At 43.7% G+C, this 20,815-nt stretch overlaps 1 protein-coding gene across 4 annotated transcripts; it reads left to right on the top strand.

Annotated features, from left to right (window-relative positions):
• Positions 1 to 210: 210 nt before the first annotated feature.
• On the top strand, positions 211 to 19,581 carry LHX9 (LIM homeobox 9). Of its 4 annotated transcripts, none has more exons than XM_037812332.1 (6): positions 211 to 238; positions 5,536 to 5,654; positions 7,625 to 7,827; positions 8,963 to 9,318; positions 15,146 to 15,348; positions 16,568 to 16,825. In XM_037812332.1, exons 1-6 carry the CDS (start codon positions 211 to 213, stop codon positions 16,823 to 16,825), a joined length of 1,167 nt encoding a protein of 388 aa, XP_037668260.1. The 4 variants fall into 4 exon arrangements, with proteins under 4 accessions (XP_037668260.1, XP_037668273.1, XP_037668253.1 ...); XM_037812339.1 differs by lacking the exon at positions 211 to 238 and adding an exon at positions 11,326 to 11,331 and having other exon boundaries at positions 5,538 to 5,654; XM_037812345.1 differs by lacking the exons at positions 211 to 238; positions 16,568 to 16,825 and adding an exon at positions 19,492 to 19,581 and having other exon boundaries at positions 5,481 to 5,654.
• The last annotated feature ends 1,234 nt before the right edge of the window (positions 19,582 to 20,815 follow it).

Below are 20,815 nucleotides of genomic sequence, written 5' to 3'. Positions count from 1 at the left end.
GCCTCCCGGATCCCCAGGGGCGTCTCGGAGAACGGCTTCGCTGAAAGCCGAGTCCTTACCTAAGTGGCGGCGGGAGGGGCGGCTCGGACGCGTCCCACCGGGCGGGAGGAGGCTCTTGGGGAATCCTGGGCACAGTGAGAGGCTGATGCGCGGCTTTTCTCTGCCAGTACATACACGATTTCGGCGTAATCAACTCCTTTTGCTCTAAGAATGCTGAACGGCACCACTCTTGAGGCAGGTGAGTTGTATGCCAGGTTCCTTCTCATTTTTCTCTGCCTCTTTTCCTGGACTGCTGTGTGTATTGTGAGCGCGTGTGAGCACACGCGTGTGCGCGCCTTCGTTGGGTGGACGATGAGGGTGTGTGCTTGTCTTAAAAATTAAGCCCCTCTTGGTAGATTCGAAAATAAACAGTGTGGTTCAGAGTCTCCTGAACCTGCGTTTCCCTTCTTTTGCCATTCTTTTGAGTTTCCTCAGGATTCCAGGTATGGGGCGCCGGGTGGAGGACACGGAACCACCGAGACAAGAGTTGTCCTCCGCGGAGCTGCCGCTGCTGCTGCTGCCGGTGGGGGGGCGGGGGGAGTGGTGGTGGTGGTGTCTTCTCACTAGAAAGGGCGAGGAGGGAGTGAAGTAAACACTGTTTCTCTCCCGTGTAGAGCTTAACTGGAAACTGGCTTCACTCACATTTTTTTTGTTGTTCAATCCAAACCCGGTGCAGACGTTTCTGGAAGTGATCTCGGCGGACGCGGTACGGGGACGTCTCCCTTTATTCCTAGGAAAGCTGAGGGCCTGCGGTGCGGCAAATCTCAGGTGAACAGGCTTCAGTTTTCAGAAGCTTGGCGTTCTAGATGTAGCAGCCACCCCCTTGGAGAAGAGTTCAGGGTCCTTGGAGAACAGAGGTTTGAAAGGAGCAAGCAGCCGGCATGAGGCCTTTCGGGAGTAGAGGGTGTGCTTGGGCATCCAGCGCTCCGAAGAGCAGGGTCCTGGCCCCGGAGCCGTGCAGGGCGGATGGAGGGCAAAGGCGCGTAACTGGGCGCAGTCGCGGGCCCTCTCTACCCCAGGCCACAGCCGAATTCCCTGCGCCCTCGGCTTCGCTCGGCCCATTCCAGCCTGGTTCCGAAAGATTTACTCCACTCCCCACACCACTCTTCGCTGGGCCGAATCAGGAGTATGCCCATGCGGCAGCGCAGCTCTGGTCCTGGCAAACTCATGGTGGGGGATGTTTGTACACAGAGGATCCCTGTCTCCACTGTCAAGAGAAAGGCCCTGGGCTTTCCCCGCCGTTCATTCACCCTCCACCCAGCACAGCTCCGGCACACAGAACCCCTCTGACTTCCCCGGAGGTCTTGGGGTGCTCACTATAGTGCCAAAAGTGGTCACTGCTTCAAGAGCTGCACCTTTCAGATCAAGAGAGCTCATGAACCAGCTTAATAGAGTCTGAAGGAAAGGAAACTCTGCCGTTTTAAAGGCAAACACTGGGACATAATTCAGGTTTAAAAGAGACCTTGAGTCACCTGTGCTCTCAAGAGATGCAGGTTTGCTGGGCGTTGCGTCTTTGAACTTTAAAGCCTTATTTGTCCTCTGGGCAAGGCTATGCATCTCGTTACTTCACCTCTCCTCTCCTCTGGGTGTGCGATTGGGTCTGGGCCCTTTGCCAAGGTGGGCCTGCCAGAGTCCTGCTTGCTGTCCCTCCTGGGGATTCCAGGACCCTGAACCTTCAATTCCAACTCCCTTGCCTGGCTGGAGTCCAGCCACTTTCCTAAAGTGACAAAAGTAGCTGGATGTCAGCTGACTGAGCAGAAAGAGAGTTTAGTAGGTTGTCTGTGCTCAATTGTGAGAGAGGGTAATGCCTGGCCAGGGATCTGCTCCACTGCTTCTAATTGAATCTTTGAGTTCAGAGAGGAGACTGGAGACCCTCTATGTGGAAGACTGGAGAAGAGCCCAGTACACCTGTCCCATTGAGCAAGGTGAGGGTTCAGTCCCAGGAACTTTAGAAGTGGGCACTTCAAATTTTATAGAGCACTCACAGGTTGTTCAACCCAACCTAGAAGAGGGAAGAGTGTCTGCTGGCCACTGGGCTCCAGCTCCTCCACAGGACAGATAGATGAAAGGAGGCAGAGCCACAAAAGCACTCTCCTATTTAAAGTGCATCCTCTGAGAGTGGGGGGTAGCAAACTGTTGAAACGTAGACATTCTCTTGGGACTCCAAGAGAAAAAGGTTAGGACATGCCAGGTCACACATCCAATTCTTGGGGTAGCTCCCTGCCCCTTCAATGGGCTTCCTTTTTAGAAACTGTGAGATGAGGCAGGGCTGAATGGATGGATGGGTAATGATTGCTGAAGAACTGATAAGCACCTCCAAACTCCAGGTGTCTCTGCCGCACTGCCAGCCTTCTGCAGAATTCCTGCATCTGCTGAAAAGGAAGAATCCTGGAAGTTCACTTCTTTATGGAAAGTAGCAGGTCCCACTGGGTGCAAGAACTTATAACTTGAGTTTTATAAGAAAGTAGGTGTAGCTAAGGATTCAATATGGAAACCAATTGCAGAAGGTGTTCTGCCCTGCCTATACTTCTTGATAGATAATAAACAGATGTGTTGAATAGATGAAGGAATGAATGAATGATTTGAGGGATCACAGGACTTCCATGGTTGGTTTCCTTGGAGACTCTTCACAAAGCTCTTACTTTTTCTTAATTTGTTTGTTACACTTTTTCTTCATGAAGAGTCTCCAAAGTTTCATCTCCTGCAAGAAGGGAATTACGCTCTAGGGTTTTTGGTGTTCTTGCTGAGGGGGGACAAAAATCCAACAGTCAAACCCAATTCCAAACACCTCCGTTTGTGTGTGTGTTTGTAAGTTTCAGCACAATAACTATACAAAGCAGATCCCTGGAATGAGGGCCCATGTTTACTTTTTCCTTGGAGCTTCCTTGGGTTAATTGATGTTCTTCTCTGAGACCCATCCTCTTTCTCTTCCCCCTCCTGCTCGGGGCTCTGCGTTCATTTACTGCTGACTTGTGTGAAGGCAATCTGCCCCTTTGTGAGAGGATCTGTTGTCTCTGAAAGGGCCGGCTAGCCCCCAGACCCTCCTCAGGGTGTGTGTGTGGTGTGGGTGCGTGGGTTTGAAAAGCTCATTGATTTCCATCCAAAAGGACTAATTACATTACTTACAGTAAATAGCAGCCCTGCTGTCTGGTTGGGCTGCCAAGGGAGAGGGGTGTCTCCAGCTTAGTTCACTTGATTGGCTTCGTTTTTGTGTGAAATTGTGTTTTATGAGCTGTATTCTGGCACCCGGAGGACCGTAACAGCATCCAGTCTGCAAATAACATTATTTTCTACCCTGAGAAAAAAGTGAGGTTGAAGTGGTGGGGTCTTGGGTTTCCTTCAGAGGGCATTTCTTTGGGATGGGAAGTCAGGCTGCTGCACGGAGGGTGGCTTCCTCATTCCCTCCATTCCTTCCTCCCTTCCTTTTTTCCTGCCCCTCCTCCCTCCCTCCCTTTCTCTCTTCCTTTCTTTCTTCCTTCTCCGTTTCATTTCCTTCTTTCCTTCCGCTCATCCTTATTCCCTCCCTTGCTTCCTTCTTCTTTCCCTCCCCCCTTTTCTTGCTTCTTCCCTCAATTCATCCTTCTGGATTTGGCTACAGTTCCATGTTGGGCTCCCCCGGGCGGAGGGAAGTTTGTCTGAGGTATCAGGATGTATCAGGACACAGGCACCGCTGTTCCAGAAAAAGCCAGGAGGGGAGTGGCGGGAAACAGGAAAGAAGGAGGAAGGAGCGGAGAACGCTGGCTTCCTCATCTCGCTGGCTAAAGCTGGGTTGGTTCCTGCCTAGCGCCCTGTCTGGGGTCCCCTAGGAGGCCTCTGGCCGTTTGAATGAATCGACAATATCAGAGTATTGTGGACAGTTTTTAATGGGCCCGGGGAGGAGCCGCCACTAACGGGAACACAGGGCGACAGAACAATCCGGCCTCTTGTGAGGCACATGTCTGCCATTCTGCTTGTCAGCTCTCACCTTCCCCTCCTCCACAGCAAGGAGCCCCTTTCACACCCTCCTAAGTGTGCAGTGCACCCAGTGTTACAAGTCCCCTATCCTTAAGGGCAGTAGGAACAGCAGGCAAAGGGGAGCTGCCTAGTGCAGCGGGGCAGGCGACAAGCTCAGGGGACTACCATAGCCACTGACCACGTGGACAAGTTTCAATCAGGATTCTAGAATCGGTGGCACTTTTTCTTCAAATCTGAATTGAGTGAGAAAATAAATCAGCCTATGGCCAAGGAGTAGCTGCTTACCCAGGCTTCCTGTGTCAAAAAACAAAACAGACAAACAAAAACAAACGAAAAAAAAAAAAAACAAACACAAAACATCAATCTTTTTGCCAAAAGTAATCTCGAGAAACCTAAGTTTCCAAGTAGGCTTTCCACTTTGGGGGACGCTCCAGCGTCTGCCAGGGTCCCGGGCCCAAGGGGGAGATGAGGTGAAGAGATGTACCAGCAGACAGCTGCTCCTAAAAAGGGAGTTGGGGAGGAGGAGACAGGGAGGAGCAGGAATGAGCATTATTTTGAACTCAGTGAAGTGCTTGAATTTCTGCCCAATATTTACTTATTTGGGGTGAGAGTCTGGGCCGGCTGGAGTCCAGGAGGAGGAGACCCAAAGTTTGGAGTTGACAGTCTGTGTGCCCTAAGCCCAGGTTTTGGTCTTGAACTTGGGCCAGGGAGGCCTGCTCTCTGCCCTCTGCTCCAGGGTGGGGATAATAAGGGCTCCTTTTCCCCCTTTAAAACGTGACCACTGGCAACTCTCTGAAGGATATGTGGTTGTGTATGTGTGTGTGTGTGTTGGGGGACCGTAAATGTCCTCTCCTCCCTCCCGCGTCTCTCCTACCCCCTCCCCTTTATAATGTTTGTCCCCGCTTGCCCATCACCAGGGGGTTGAGAGGAGTATGACAGGTCTTTGTTGTCTGAATAAAAATCCGTGGCAGCTCCAGGGAGAGAACTCCTCCTACTAAATTATCAAAAATGGGCTGGCTTTAGTCTCTTAACAAATTGGACACAGCTCCGGCAGGAGCAGTCCCCAACCCAACCTACAGGCACTGGGAACTTGCAAGCAGCCAGGGACCGCTGGAAATAGCACTTCTTTTTCTTTCTTTGTGCCCAAATCTATTTTCTTTCTTCACCAGATTTTGTTTTCTTCCCTTCGCTGCAGTTGTTTCCCATTAGTAACCCGATCTCTCAGAGCAGTGAGATTCGCCTTTATCGCCTCTTCCCTCCGCCCGTGTTTGTTTTCTGCACATCTCCTTCTGGGAGCCGCTAGGGCTTTTTTTTTTTTTTTTTTTTTTTTTTAACAACCCGATTTCCATTCTGTCTCTTTCTTCTCCCCTTTCTCTCTCCCTCTTGCCCTCTGTCCCCGAAAGTCTCCGTGATACTACACCGCGCAGCCCTTTGCAGTGTCCTTCTGCTCTTCACTCGGATGAGCTGAGAGTTCCGGGCGTGTGTATATGGAAATAGTGGGGTGTCGAGCAGAAGACAACTCGTGTCCTTTTCGCCCCCCAGCCATGCTTTTCCATGGGATCTCCGGAGGCCACATCCAAGGCATCATGGAGGAGATGGAGCGCAGATCCAAAACCGAGGCCCGCTTGGCCAAAGGCTCCCAGCTCAACGGCCGCGACGCGGTAAGGAAGGGCTCTGCGGCGGCGGGAGTCCGGCGCTCCCGCGCACAGTTAAGCTGAGCCGGGGTTTCCTGGTCTGCAGGGGTTGCGAAGCGCTTCGTGTAGGGATGGGTGGGTTTCCTCCTGTCCTGGCGGGTGGCTTTACTCCTGTCCGCTTAGGTCTGCGAGGCTAAGAAACGGCCCCCTTTCTGACTCGAAATATCTCTGGTTCTGAGACCTCGAGCTCGCTACTCTACGCCACAGCTGTTCCAGAGAGAGCGGGGCGATCCGGAAGAGGGAGGAAGGGGGCGTCCTCTTCTGCAGACCCCAAACTCCGGTCTCCTCTGTCCCCCTTAACTCCTGGGCGCCTCCCGAAGAGGATTGGCTGCTCCGAGGGCGAGCCGGGCGCGGGCCATGGGCGGACGGCGAGCGGTCCAGGCTTCTGGGCTAAGCTGGAGCTCAGGCGGCCCTTGTCTCTTAGCCTGATGATTGGACCTTCGGGATGGACTCGGGCGCGATGGGGCCACCTCCAATTATCCGGACGCTCGGTGCTCGGCACCCCCCAAAGCAGCGATTCTTGGGATCTCTGACAGCCCAACTCAGCCCCTCTAGCTAGACAGGGCTGCGTTCAGCTCCGGAGCCCGGCGCGTGTGTGCGTAAGGCAAAATCAAATAAAAAATCCAGAGAAGCGCGGCGCCCGGCCCAAGCGCAAGAACTCTCTCTCTAATCCTTAAAGGATGTAATCATCTACCATTGTTACTACTTTTCATGATAACAAAAGCCCTGTCCGCTTCATAAAGAAAACCAATTAGTAACCTAAGGGCTTTCCTTGCCACTTACGAACTGGACGGGGGAAAAACTACAAGTCTCCGGAAATGATTTCAGCCCAGCAGAGAGATGTAGATTCTTTGGCATCACATCGGGAATTGTAGCTCAAAAATTGTAGCGTTAGCTGGGGCGACCGCTCTAGCAGGGTCAGCGGTGTATTGTAGTATGGCCAAAGAGCCACTATAGTTGGTGGATGTGTCGACATTCACCGTAATTTCAGTGCGGCTCCCGGTCGGAGCTAAGGGCGAAACTTTACTTTTCCAGGCCCGCCAAAGTTTCGTGGGGGCAGTCCAACCCATTTCTGCTTGCCTTGAGGGAAATGTCCAGCGGTTAACTTCTTTTTGCCTTTTGTGGCTATCCTGTTTAAAACCAAAAAGCAACAACATAAACCCGAATTTCCCGAAGGGGCAGGGCTCTGCCACGTTAAGGTTTGCCCATCCTCGGCCGCGCCGGTAGAGACTTAGGCGGGAAGCTTGACTAAACAGATTTCCAGGACAAAGATCTCAAGGGTATGTTGATGCCAACTCAAGAGATACTGTGTAGAAGGGTCCGGATAATGACCCTTCCTGGGAACAACCATTTTACACTCTTACTGGGAACAAAACCAATATCCTTGAAAATTAAGGAACTCCAGGATCTGCCGATATAGCCCACTAAATTATGAGCAAAGAGATAATAAACTCCCTCGTCCTTTTAGTTTCAACACTGCCTATAAAAATTTAGAGAGAATTGTAATACTTTTGGTTTTTAAAACAATCTCTGCTTATTGAAATCTCCTTTCCTTTCCAGTAACAATTTTCGTTCTTTTATTTTGTTTGCATGGAAAGCCATATTTTATTTATTCATTTATTTTCAGCCTTCGGGAACTCCCACCAAACTATAGTTAACGCTTTCCCAGTTCTTTTTGAGAGAGGTCCTGGATGACCGAGAGGTCCTTAGGTTAAGAGTTGAGCTTGGACGTGAACAACAGTTCAGACTTACGTAGCAGAAAGGGAGTGAGCCGCAGAGCAAGAAACATCAAACGTTTACCAGACTTCTGGCTTTTGCGCTGTGGCCCCCGACCCCCGCCGCGTTCCCTGTATGCCCTGGGCTCGCTTGCCGGGCAGTACCCGGTATTCTGAATTGTCTCTTGTCCTCCTAAGCCGTGGTGTGTGCTTGCCTTGCAGGGCATGCCCCCTTTGAGCCCCGAGAAGCCCGCCCTGTGCGCTGGCTGCGGGGGCAAGATCTCGGACAGGTACTACCTGCTGGCCGTCGACAAACAGTGGCACCTGAGGTGCCTGAAGTGCTGTGAATGTAAGCTGGCCCTCGAGTCTGAGCTCACCTGCTTCGCCAAGGACGGTAGCATTTACTGCAAGGAGGATTACTACAGGTACTCCCGCCTCTACCCGTCACGATCCGGCACACCTGGCGGGCCACCTGCCCGAGTCCGGGAGCCTCCCTTCGCCCCGCCTTTCTCCCCTTCGGGGTACGGTTAACAGCCCTGATCCAGGAAAGTCTACCGGGCCTCTGCAGATGCCTTAAAGGCGCAACCCTTTTGGAAGGGTGCTGAGGCTGCGTAGGAGAAACACCCGAGGTCGAGAGCGTTCTCAGTGAATGCCACGCGCTCCCGGTATTTCGAAACTCGGTTGGGGGAACCTGAGGAAATCCGGGGAGGACTAAATGTCCTCTGTCACTGGAGACTTAAGCTGTTTATTTCCGCTTCCTACGAACTGGACAAGATGCGAGCCTCCGAACTGAACCAGTAGCCCGGGAAGCAGCAACAAGGTGTTATAGTTTTCGCGCGGGTGGCGGGAGAGCTTGTAAATGATCTTGATCAGGAATAAACGCCATTGCCGAAACCCAAGCCACTTAGTACTGTTCGGTTAAGGACGGTGCCTGCCAGATTGGAAGAAAACTCAGAGGTGGGGGTGTTTATTGAGTCTTCCCATTTGTGTCTCTGGATTGGGAGCCAGAAAACTATGTGTAGGTGACCTAGCTCGGCTCTCAGCCCGAGTGAGACAGAGGGAGACGGCTAAAAAAGAATAAGCTTTCCTTTGCTAAATTGTCGTTTTCCGGGTCTGTGCCTTTCTGAATGCTTTCACGCATTCACATATCCAGGAACAATAATACCACCCTTAACACGGAGAATGTTTTGTAATCGATGAAGAGTTTTCATTTGACATTGCAATTTAATATCGATTTTTCCACAGCGCCATGAGTTAACTAGGGCAGGTTTTTTGGTTGTTTTTGTTTAAAATTCAATTTTCCCCACTTTACAGAGAAGACAACTGAGGCTCAGTTATCCTATTTTCTGACTTTAATGCAAGGGTTCTTTGTCTAGGTTCACGAGAACAAGTCAATAAGCAAATAAAACCAAGGTCAAAGTGGGCCCAGACTCCTGCCTTCCGGAGCCCGCCCTGTCTCAGTCTAGGGCCGCTGCAGACCAGACCCAGCCCCAGGCTCCGGGGTGGGAGATGGCTCTACCTTGCCTCAACCAGTGCCCTGACTCGGCTGTTTCCTTCCAGAAGGTTCTCTGTGCAGAGGTGTGCCCGCTGCCACCTTGGCATCTCCGCCTCGGAGATGGTCATGCGCGCCCGCGACTCTGTCTACCACCTGAGCTGCTTCACCTGCTCCACCTGCAACAAGACCCTCACCACGGGCGACCATTTCGGTATGAAGGACAGCCTGGTGTATTGCCGCGCCCACTTCGAGACCCTCTTGCAAGGGGAGTATCCCCCGCAACTGAGCTACACCGAGCTGGCAGCCAAGAGCGGCGGTTTGGCCCTGCCTTATTTCAATGGCACCGGCACCGTGCAGAAAGGGCGGCCCCGGAAGCGGAAAAGCCCGGCGCTGGGAGTGGATATCGTCAATTACAACTCAGGTGGGCCCCTACCCCCACCTGGTGCTCAGTCCGGGCCTGCAGCTCCCAGAGGAGCATCCTTGTAGAGTTCCTTCCCTCGCCTAAGATCTGGCTGCAAGAGAGCGCCATATTCCCTTTTTCTCACCGCAACTCCCTCTCGCTAGGAAAAAAAGGTTAGAGGGAGGGGTAGAGAGAGAAAGAGAGAGACCTTTATTCAGGTCGTGGTAAAAAACACATCCATAACCATTGGCCTGCGGTAACTTCCCCCAAACAGGCAGAGCCAAATCCTTGTTGCCCATTAGTTAATGAGCCCATTAGTTTCTGGCTCCCAGTTGGAGCAAAACAGCCCCAGGGCAATTCCTTTGTGGATGCCAAATTATAGATCCTGGAGGAGGTTTTCCTAAACAGTCAAGAAAAAAGTCTTCAGAGGGAGCAGAGGCTGTGGTCACCAGCCCAGATTTAATCAGGAACATAGTTGGCAATAGTGTTCAAAAACTGAATCCTCGATCTTGGAGAAAGGCGGCTTTAGGGATGGGAGTCACTCTTTGCAGTTGTGCCTTCCGGAGGTCAGGGTACTCATCCAGCCAGCTTGTTTCCTGTGTGATAGAGCATCCAGACTTCCAGATCCCAGGCAGATGGGGAGAACCTCCAGATCAGGCCCACTGAGGAAGCTTCCTGGTGGCTCAGGCTGCTCTTCTGTCCTCCACCAGCCTTCCCTTTTAATTAGAAACAAAATTCAGGCAATGGGGCAGAGAGCACACCTTCTTCCTTGCTTTGAAGGTGCACCATCATTTACCAATCTCTCTCATTCATGCATCAATTTCCCATTATTGGTAGCCTGCCACCCCCTCCCCAACCTGCTGATATATCTCGTACAAAGAGTGAGTAAAAATGAGGATGGTGATGGACCCTGTGGACCTTAATCTAACTCTGAGCAGGATAGAAGCTCTTCTTTTGAGTCCCAGTTGCTAGGCGAGTGGTCCAGAAAGTCCTGGCTAACTTTTGGGGGAGCCTAGGGACTAGCTTAGCTGCTTTGGCTGGAAATCCCAGTAAGCAGGAAACTCTGACAATGGGAGACCATTCTGGGGGAAGGGACCTTCAGAATCTCACTGTGGCAACCCCATGAGCGTCCCAGGTGCCCAGCAAAATGTGCACATCCTAGAGCACAGATTTTCTCTTCCCATCCCAAGGGCTTTGTATGGTGCCTGGCATTCAGTTGTTGCCCAAAGGTGAAGGAATGGGGCCCAGCCAGATAGGTGGTTGGCCTGAGGTCACACAGCCAATTTGAATGAGTTGTAACTAAGAGTTCTGCTGTGAGTTTTCAGCGGGAAGCCACACCGTGTCCTTCTCCTTGGCTCCCTCCAAGAGTTCTCAGCAGATGTAGCTGAAGAGGACGAATCTGTTCTCAACAGGCGCAATGGCTGTGTCCTGGGGAGTCCAGTTGGGCTGCATAGGGTTCGTGCCAGGGACGCTAGACGGAGGGAAAAGGACGCACCATCTCACTATAGACCCCACCAGGATCTGTTTGTTTAAGGGCAGCGGGCATAGTCCGGGTTTTGCCAACCTCCCGCCGCGGGACACGTCTCTGCCTTTGCTTCTGCTGCACTCGGGCAGGGTTTTGGTTTGGGGCCACTTTACCCAGTGCGCTTACTTTATCTTTTTTGATGTGTAGTCCCCTGGGCAAGACAGGCAGGGCAGTAATTGTTTTTTATTAATAGAAGATGACATCGGAATCTCGAGTCACTCACCAGGGTCCTAATTAGAAAGAGAGAGAGAGAGAGAAAGAGAGAAAGAGAGAAAGAGAGAGAGAGAGAGAGAGACTGACCCGGACTGATTCTCACACAACTAGGCGAGTCTTTTGAAGCGAGGAAATCCTGCAGCCCCGAGAATATCCAGGAAGAGGTGGAGATTTCTAGACAACTAGCAGCAAGCCTGGCCTTTAGCTTGTCTGTTTAATCTAATCAGCTGAATTTGATTTTTCCTTGGATCTTTATATGAGAAAGATCCGGGGAGCTTTAAGGACAGTAGAACTTAGTTTCTCCTACTTCTCCGAAGAGAACTAGAGAGTACAAATTTCTCAAGAGGAATGAAAATCTCTTCCCCAGTCACTTAAATCTTTAGTTTGTGAATTGGTGCTGCTACAAGGCTATTGAGAAAGTTGTTGCCCCCTAGTTCACCAAGGAGGAAAATGTTGCTGTAGTCTCCCTAACAGGAAAAGTTTGTACATCACACCACTTCAGAGGTGATACTTCTTAATTAACAAATACCTCATCCTTTCTGATTTTCCCCAGAGATACTAGTAAAATATATTTGAAGATCAGGTGAAAATAATCTAGAGCTACTGGTTTAAAGATGCCTTACCAGAAATAGATACACAATTTAAAAAAGTGTTTGGGAATCTAATGCCAGTTTGTTACAAACAAGAGAAAGAAATCCTTCAGCAAATTAAAAACATACTTTAGCTCATTACTTCAGCTTTCTTTGGATCTTATATTACAATCCCTCTTTAAACATAAGCTGGTTTCATAAGGGGTAATATTGATACTAATAAAACAAATATAATTTACATTCTGATATTTTTCAAATATGTACACAAAACATGTTTATGATTTAAAAGACTGTCAGAGATGATGTGAAATTTTGCAAAGGTTAGTTAATATTTGATACAGAGCAAATGTCTTTTAATGAGAATATTCATAATTTAGTTTATACTTCTTTGTGCAATATTTTAGAAAGAGGCGTGGGAAGTTTATCTGGAATCCTAGATTGAAATAAAGCCTTCCAGGGGTGGGAAGATTTGGTTTTATGAGAGACAGCTCTTATTTAAGTAATTCAGCATTACTTTGGAGAATACATTTTTCTCATTTTTCAAAATCACCCTTTCTTAGGTTCTTCCTTCTCATCCAAACTTCTAAGGCTGCTGGTAGCTGTTCAGTAAGCCTGGTACTGACCCCTAGTGGTCTCCCAGGGATTAGTTAGCTCACAGAAGGTTACACACTTTCGCAACAGAAAGCCTCTTTAGGATAGATCTTCTCATTAACTTTATATGGCTGGATGTGTACTTACAGGTGAATGTTTAAGACAGTTTTAAGAGAGTTATTTCAACTCATAACTCAGGAAAAAAAAATCTAGAGCTTCAGAAGTAGGCCCTGGGGAAGCACAATCATTTGCAAGTTTATGTAACCTGTTGGTAGTTATACATAAGCAATTTAGGATAATACATTGAGCTACTCTGCAGAAGAAATAGATTGTTTTATAAGTTGCATTCTATAAATTATAGCAAAGTCACAGAAAAATCATATATGGTACTATCTATTAAATAAGGAGCTAACCTCACCTATCTTCTTACATATTGAATTGTATTCTATGTGGAAACAAGCCCCATGATTTGTTTAGTGCCCTAAACTGTTCTGCTGAGTTTCTGATCAAAAATAATGACTATAGACTGCATATTCAGAGAGTACCAAACCTTACTGTAATGGTTTTTCATAAACTTTGTTTTAAAGACTTATGATCATATAGCTCGGTTAGGAATCATATTGATTTCTGAGAAATATTACCTTTCAGGGAAAATGGCAGAGGACATTATTTAAACACCAAGATAAGTCTTCTATCCCAAGTGTAATATTCAATTTGACGTACTGTTCAGGAAAAATTACATATTCCTCACATTTGATAGGAATGAAGTCTTATATGAAGACACCTCCAATGACTGAGGTGTGCCTTTCTGACTATTTTCTGTGGGTATATTTATAATCTGGTTGAGAAACACGGCTCGGTTTACTGGAGATAAGTATAGTTTTATAGTAGGTCATAAGATGCTGTTCTATCCATTTGAGGATATGAAAGTGCAATTCTGTAGAATATTTGAACTTGACAAATCCTCACCAGGCTGAAATAGGATAAAATGTAAACATATATTCTCTGTTTTATCTCTGGGTGTATGTTACCCTTTCTGATGGGATTTAAGAAATTTGTGTTCAACATTTTAATGTATATATCTGACTTGGGTTCCATTTCAAGTTGATTTGATTTTATATTAATATTTACTTGCAATTTTATTGATGAACAAAGGTTCAAAAATATTGATTGAATGCCTGATGAATTTCTGGCTCTGTGTTAGGCTCTGGAGAGTCAAAAGAGAATATGACATACTCCTTTCCCTCAATGAACTCACCTGTTCTTTTGCCAAGTGTGCTCTCCTATTTATGTCTCTTACAGAACTATAAACAAAGGAGACATTAATTCATGCCTATTCGTATTGCATTTGAGAGAATTTCTTGTTAAATGTGTTTTGTAATGCAGCTGACCTCTTGACTGATGACTGTAAGACTGTTATGCTTTGGTATATATACTGATATACTAAAAACATTTAAAAAAAAGTAGTTCTAACCAGAGCATATTAGACAGATAATCTTTTAGTAAACAGAATTGAAGAGCTAATATTAAAAGATATTTCACTTTTTTTCAAGATTCACGTTTCTTCCCCGCCCCCCTCCCAGGATGATATGATCAGGTTGACTTTAGATATTCTATTATAATGCATTGAAATGCAGGTTGATCAAATCTGAATAAACATCAGATAAATATCTGCAGTAAGGAGTTTAAGAGAAAATTGTCATGCCCTTTAAATTGTGAAGTTGGCTGAATCAGTAAATATTTAGCAAAATGTTTTCATTTTGTAAATCATGTTTCCATGCAGAGCCAGTAGGTTATTGGAAATGACCTTTTAAATGTGCAGCTTTACATCCTGGGGATAATGACTTTCAGACTGATTTCAAAGGCTGGGTTGTTATGCTCCCCAGTGCTGAGGGGGGCTTTGCAAGGGGAGAGAAGATGCCACCCCTCTCTGCCAGGCCAACTAGGGGCATAGCTTGCATCTTGCTCACACACATCTAGAGCAAAAGGGGCCAAGATCTGAGCCTAGGCATAAGCATCATCATTGTCTCTGAACTGTGAGCTGTGGGGACTGCTTCAGGCATGAACCAAATGAAAAGTCTGGGCTCATTTTCTTTCAGAAATATTTATTAAAATAATACCAAGGGAAAATATTTTCTTCCTGGTATAGCTCTATGTTAACCAGTATAGCTAAAGGCCATTAAAAATAATATTCTTATGATTTGATAAGAAATCTGCAAACTTGTATTTCCTAACTTCTCCAGAATTTAGAAATAAACTCTGAAAACTTCTTTTTAAAGATCCAAAGTGGGATGGGAGAGAGGAGATGGATGAAATCTCCCCTTCCTTCGGTTATTGTCTAACTTTTTTCCTGAGGAAGAAGGCTCTTGGAATATCAGAAAAGGCTAAAAATTGGAGCTGACTTTGATTCTTCCTTAGTTGGTGGTCTCTCAGAAACATTGAGATTTGAGAGATCTCAAAAACTGCAGTTTTTCACATTCCCCAAAATAAAAACCCAATGCCTTCAAATAGTACATCTCATTCCACAAATGATAAAATGTGGAGTTTCTAAAACTGTGTGAGGGAGGGAGTTGATATACATAAATATATAAGAAAAGGCCTTTCTTTTTTTCCTCTCTTGGAGGTCTCTCTCACACTTTAGTACTTATGTTTTATTCATCTCCCCAAGTTTTTCTAACAACCATTCCGCAAAAGAGATGATTTAGCTAATATTTTTCTATTACATAAACTTCAGTTGTGTCCACACTAACAGGCTAGCTTTGCTGATTTTGGCAGTTAACCTCATTTTGTCTAGTTATTGCTCATAATTGAGTCGACAACCTTTTTCACTGTTGCTGTATTATCATTTCAGTATCATCCAGCAGGTCATGAGTTCAGCTAACACAGGAGTTTCCACTGAGCAGTTGTTTGTTCACTGTTACCACAACAGGTTGTAATGAGAACGAGGCAGACCATCTGGACCGGGACCAGCAGCCTTACCCACCGTCGCAAAAGACCAAGCGCATGCGCACCTCCTTCAAGCACCACCAGCTCCGGACCATGAAATCATACTTTGCCATCAACCACAACCCAGATGCCAAGGATCTCAAGCAGCTTGCCCAGAAAACAGGCCTGACCAAAAGAGTTTTGCAGGTAAGAAACCTCCATCACTGGCTGTGCATACATCTCCCTTTCCCTTGCCAATAAAAACAGTTCTCTTCCCTCTTTAGAGTGACGTGGATATTTCCCGTACAGCTTCTCATTAGTTTATTTTAATTATCTCCCCAGAGGGTATACCTGAGATTTTGTGGGGGCTTGATGGAGGGTACCCAAAGAGAGACCCAGGGTCTTTTAAAATGCAGCCACATTCTCCCTACAGATAGGGAGAGGGATGCACCAAAGCCAGGACAGCCTGCCTCACAGCAAATGCAGATATTTCCGTAAGCCCTGGCTCTAGGCATTTCCATCCTCTTTAGGCTCAGTGCACAGACTTGGGGAGGAGTGGAACCTGCTGGTGCCGTCTTACTTCAGCAAACTCTTGGCAGTCTCACTCACATGTTATGACCTTCCAAATTCAGGTCGACCTCTTTTTACAATGCCCCCAAAACCAGAAGTATAATTAGTGTCTCAGCAACCAGCTGGAGCAAGGGTTTTCCCATCTTAACAAACCATATTTAAAAACTCTAGCGGGAGTTAGCTCTGCTGCCTGGTTGCTCCCTAAACTCATTGTGGTGTCTCTATAGGAAGATACAACTAATGAAATTACAGTGGGTTGCTGTGGGTCATCTGTGAGCCTCTCCCACTTCTCAGCAACAAATAGCAAGTATTTTTAATTCTGCCAACCAATCTCGGCTGCCTGGGGTTTGTGGCCCTGGAAGAGTTGTTCCTATGGAAGAGTACTTTCCCCACGTCAGACTCCTGGACATCCTGGAGTCTGTTTCGATGATGTTCATTTCATATGAGTGATTCTTACTTTGCGATATTTTCAACGACACTGCCACTCCCCATTCTTTAAAGACAATTCAGGAAGCAGGGTTATTTTTCACCCTTTATCTCTGTTCCTTTATTTCCATCGTATTTCCACTTAAGCATCAGTTGTCCAAGGTGGCACTGGTTAATACTGGGGAAGTAAATGCTGCAGCTGAGAGAGAACAAATCTATAGCATTATTTGAATTAATCTGACCCTTTTAAAAGAAAGCCAAAGGAAAAAAAAAAATACCCCTTCCAAAGAAAATAAACAATTACATTTAAAAGGAGAAACATACAGCCAAAAAAAAAAAAAAAAAAAAGAAAAGAAAAAAAGAAAGAAAGAAAGAAAAAAGAATATAAAAATAAACATCGGTAAAGAAATCAATTGGGATTGGTTTGCAGGTTTGGTTCCAAAACGCACGAGCCAAATTCAGAAGGAACCTTTTGCGGCAGGAGAATGGGGGTGTTGATAAAGCTGATGGCACGTCGCTTCCGGCCCCGCCCTCAGCAGACAGCGGCGCTCTCACTCCACCCGGCACTGCGACCACTTTAACAGACCTGACCAATCCCACTATCACTGTAGTGACAGCCGTGACCTCTAACATGGACAGCCACGAATCCGGAAGCCCCTCACAAACTACCTTAACGAACCTTTTCTAACATTGGATTTTTTTTTTTTTTAATTCTTCCTCTTGTTCGTCTTATTCTAATTATTATTATTTTATTATTTACAAGACTTTTTTTTTTTTAACCCACAAAATATTTGGGAAATAAAAACAACAGCTTGGTGTGTAGCATCTGCAGCCACTTGGCAAATGAATTCACAGTATTGTCTTCTTTAAGTGAACATATTTTGTCTACAAACTGTATTTGGATTTTTTTTCTTTATTAATTAGGTCTTTCAGTCGGTAAAGGGAGGTTTTGAATCATTCTAATAAGTGCCTCTTAAAATTGTACGTTACTTATTTCCAGAATCTCAAAGAAAAAAAAAGATTGGTAGTATTATGGGTAAATAATAATATTCCCAAATTATTAGATTAATAAAGAATCAGATAATTAACCAGTTATTTTTAAAATCTTGCACTGTGTGCATGCTTGTGAAATTTTGCAAGCTTCAGATTATTTTTTTTTAATTGAAAAAAATGTTTTGGTCAATTCATACAAGGAATATGATTAAATAAAAGCATTAACTATACCAATTTTAAATATTTATGATTGATTAGGTGATAAATCTGTTCCAGGAATGTGACTTTTCCTTCTCTTAGGGATGCACAATCCACAAAATTTTTATTTAGTTTTTGCTTTTCAACATTTGAAATATAATTGATCTCCCTGTGTAGCCCTGAAAATTCCACATATAATTTGAAATTTTATAATTTTAACTTCCAAAAGCTAAAAATGATAGTTGTGAAACCATTCTTTCTAAATTACTTTCCACCTGAGAAAATGGAAATAAGCAAAATATAATTTTTAAGAAGTTTGAAAAATAGGTTTAATTGAATAGCTCTGTTTATTGGTTTCAGATGTACCATGAGATTGTGTCTGGTATTCTATACATATAATAATGTTTTTTAAAAAACCCAAACAACTTAGTAGACTAATACCAATAATGAGAAGTCTTTGGTTTTGATTTGTTTTATTTTTCTTTGGCACAGGGTGATAAATGTATCAGAATTAAAAAAACAAACAAACAAACCCTTTTCTGACATTAGAGATTTGAAGTTATTTGTCTCTGAAAATTAAAAAACAAAACAAAACTCAGAAGCCTTGTGGATGCTGATCTGAATATATTTCCTAGTTTACAGTAGCATTTTTTTTCTTTTAATTTAAGCTAAAATCTTAATGGTCTGGGCAGTGGTGAATGTTCATCTATAAGCTTCTGTTGTAGTTCAATACCAATTAGATTGTGGATTTCCTAAAAAAAATAAATAAATAAATAAAAAAGAAGTCAAGATAAATGTCTTGCTTAGTGGATTGTTAAGAATAACTTTGCACATATTCTCCACTTTTTGGACCCCTTAAATCTCCTCTGGTGGTCGAAGTGGCTATGTAATAGATTTTAAGGTGTCCTTCTGGCTGTATAAATGTGTGGTTACATATTGACAGTTCACTGCCCATATTAAAGTGCATTATTGTAACTTTTGCTCAGGGTCTTTAGAAAATTAGCACAGAAAGTAGCTTATTTTTTAAAAAAAGATGATGGAAGAGAAGTTAACACTGTAACAGAAGAAAGGTGTGATTGCCATTATATATTTAGCAAGTGTGGTTATCATCTTATATGGAGCTTAAATCTTGACTTTTCATATTTCTAGTACATTTTGGGCATTTACCACTAACCAGACCAAACAACCTTGGTAAGGCTGAGATCTTATTAATACACTTTTACAGGTAAAATATTGATACTTATAAATTTTGTTCTTTGACAGAACAATATATGGTACTATAGATCTACTTTATTAAGTAGACTAATTATAACTCAGTTTTCCTATGTGCCTTATGATATAACTTGGAAGTAAGTTTGTGAAAAATCAGGATATATGTGTTGTTTGTTAAATTAACTGTTTTAAACCCTTTTGACACCTCACTAGTTTTGTACTGTTTTACCTCTTATTTCTGAAACTCTTCTTATGGTGTATCCTGTTAGAGGGGACAAACATGTCATAGAAAGCAGTTGTGCACTCTTTCGAATATAGTTGATAAATTCAATAACCTTATATATTGAGCTTCGTGTTTATAGTACAGTAAGTGGTCTAGCAAAATTGTCCATGTTTCTTTGTTTATTGATAAATGCATTGTATAGAAACTATCTCCCCTAAATATTTATGGACCAAACAATTGTGATATATCCTATTAAATTTGTGTGAATAAACCATTTTGAATCTAAGGAGTTTTATTTCCCATCAGTTTTACTTAAGATTTAATATACTAGTATGATTCCAATATCTTTATGTAAAAATCATTACAATGGTAATTCAGAATCTTTTAAAATCAAACATACAAATAGTTTTTAGGTTTCCAAACTTCTGATTCATATTAAATGTACACACTGCATTGCATTTGCAATGTAATTCAAACTATATTACCTTTAAAATATATCTGCTTATAGTAAAAGTAATGCCCCACTGATTTGACTCAGTCTGATTTTTAGAATAAAAAAGATAATTAGCAGATAAAGTAATTGCATGAAAAATAATCCTAAATATGATTAAGGTTAATGTTAGGTCTATTGAGCACAAATGGATATTTGTAAATCTAAATAGAAATTGCAGACCCCTAAAAGCCAAGTTGCTCTGTAGTTAATAAATTGTCACTATGATTTTTTTCAGGGAGAACAAATCTTGGGGCATTACAGCCAAACATCCCGACGTTTGAAAATTCCCTAAAGTATTAAAAGAAGGGGAAAAGTTTGATCGGAAATCCACTGCAGTGAAGACAAAGACAATATTAGGTTATGATAATCATACATTTAGAAATCTATTCAGCCAAAAAAAAGCAAACAAACAAAAAACAAACAAACAAAAAACAACCAGAGAGAGACTTAAATGTCATTTACTGAATGTCAGCAAAAAAACTTCTGTTCTTTATGGTGTCTAACAAAAATGAAGACTTAAAATTATGTGGTCTAAAATGCAGTTAGATAAACCATGTATAAACTAGAGCAACATGACTGTAATATGCCCACCCCATATTTGAAGAAAATTATTATTGAAAAGGAATCCCACACATTTGTCAAGCACAAGTAGTTGTAAAATAAAGTCCAAAAACATTCATTTCACCTGCTTGCTAATGTGTATTAGTCCTATCTGTTAGTGACATTTTTCAATTGTAAATTCAAAGAAAAGCTATCACTCATTTAAGAGTTTAGGGATCAAAACCCAGTAATGTTAGTATTATTGTTTATTCTTTTTTAAACAGAAAACTCTGCATGCACTTTTACATCTGTCACCTCTAGTGTACATCTTTGTATGATGACTTACCTTTGCTGTTTCTTGTATGATAAATAGCTTCCATTAATAAACATTTATTTGATGCAAACATATTTAACTTTATGTTAAAAACACATGGTTGAAATTAACTTTAAACACTGTCTTTTTTAAGAGGCAGCACAGCACATTTTCAACTCGAAACATTTAGGGAACAATCCAAACAAAGTAATGAGGTTAAGTTTTGGTATTCTAGGATAAAGTTACTTACTTGATTTTTACCTTTTCATGACTTATTTTTATTTGTTGCATTCAACTGACATATGTGCTAAAAATAAAAACAAAGAAAACCCAAATAAAAACAAAAATAAACCTCAGAATAAATTACCATGTAAAAAATTTCAACAACTTTTTTAGATTATTAGGGTAAAATTTATGGATACTCTATAAGTTTACATGTTTGCTATGCAATGTGAAAATTTGTTGAAGTGTACAAATATATTCTGAACTATGCAAAGATCCAATCTTTGCATAGTTTAAGTTACATATTGTATTACAAGTGAAGGAGCAAGTAGAAAGAAAAATGTTTAAGAATGAGGTTTTTTTTAACTGTTAAAGGGAATATTTGAAGAAAGAATTTTTAAACTATTCCTATTTAACTGTATAGCCAAAGCATATGTTAAACAAACTAACATATAAAATACTTTCCAGAAAATTTTTCACGATG

This window comes from Choloepus didactylus, chromosome 2 (assembly GCF_015220235.1).
Source record: "Choloepus didactylus isolate mChoDid1 chromosome 2, mChoDid1.pri, whole genome shotgun sequence".
In the NCBI taxonomy this organism is placed as follows: Eukaryota; Metazoa; Chordata; class Mammalia; order Pilosa; family Megalonychidae; genus Choloepus; species Choloepus didactylus.
The sequence above is the reverse complement of the archived record's forward strand: the minus strand, read 5'-3'. Positions and strand labels throughout refer to the sequence as shown.

What these genes read in the sequence shown, in the direction of transcription:
- LHX9 (XM_037812325.1), top strand. Translation starts at nt 5,481, where the DNA reads ATGGAAATAGTGGGGTGTCGAGCAGAAGACAACTCGTGTCCTTTTCGC. An exon ending in TATCGTCAATTACAACTCAG is followed by an intron (nt 9,319 to 15,145) that starts GTGGGCCCCTAC and finishes TTACCACAACAG; the next exon opens with GTTGTAATGAGAACGAGGCA. An exon ending in TGACCAAAAGAGTTTTGCAG is followed by an intron (nt 15,349 to 16,567) that starts GTAAGAAACCTC and finishes ATTGGTTTGCAG; the next exon opens with GTTTGGTTCCAAAACGCACG.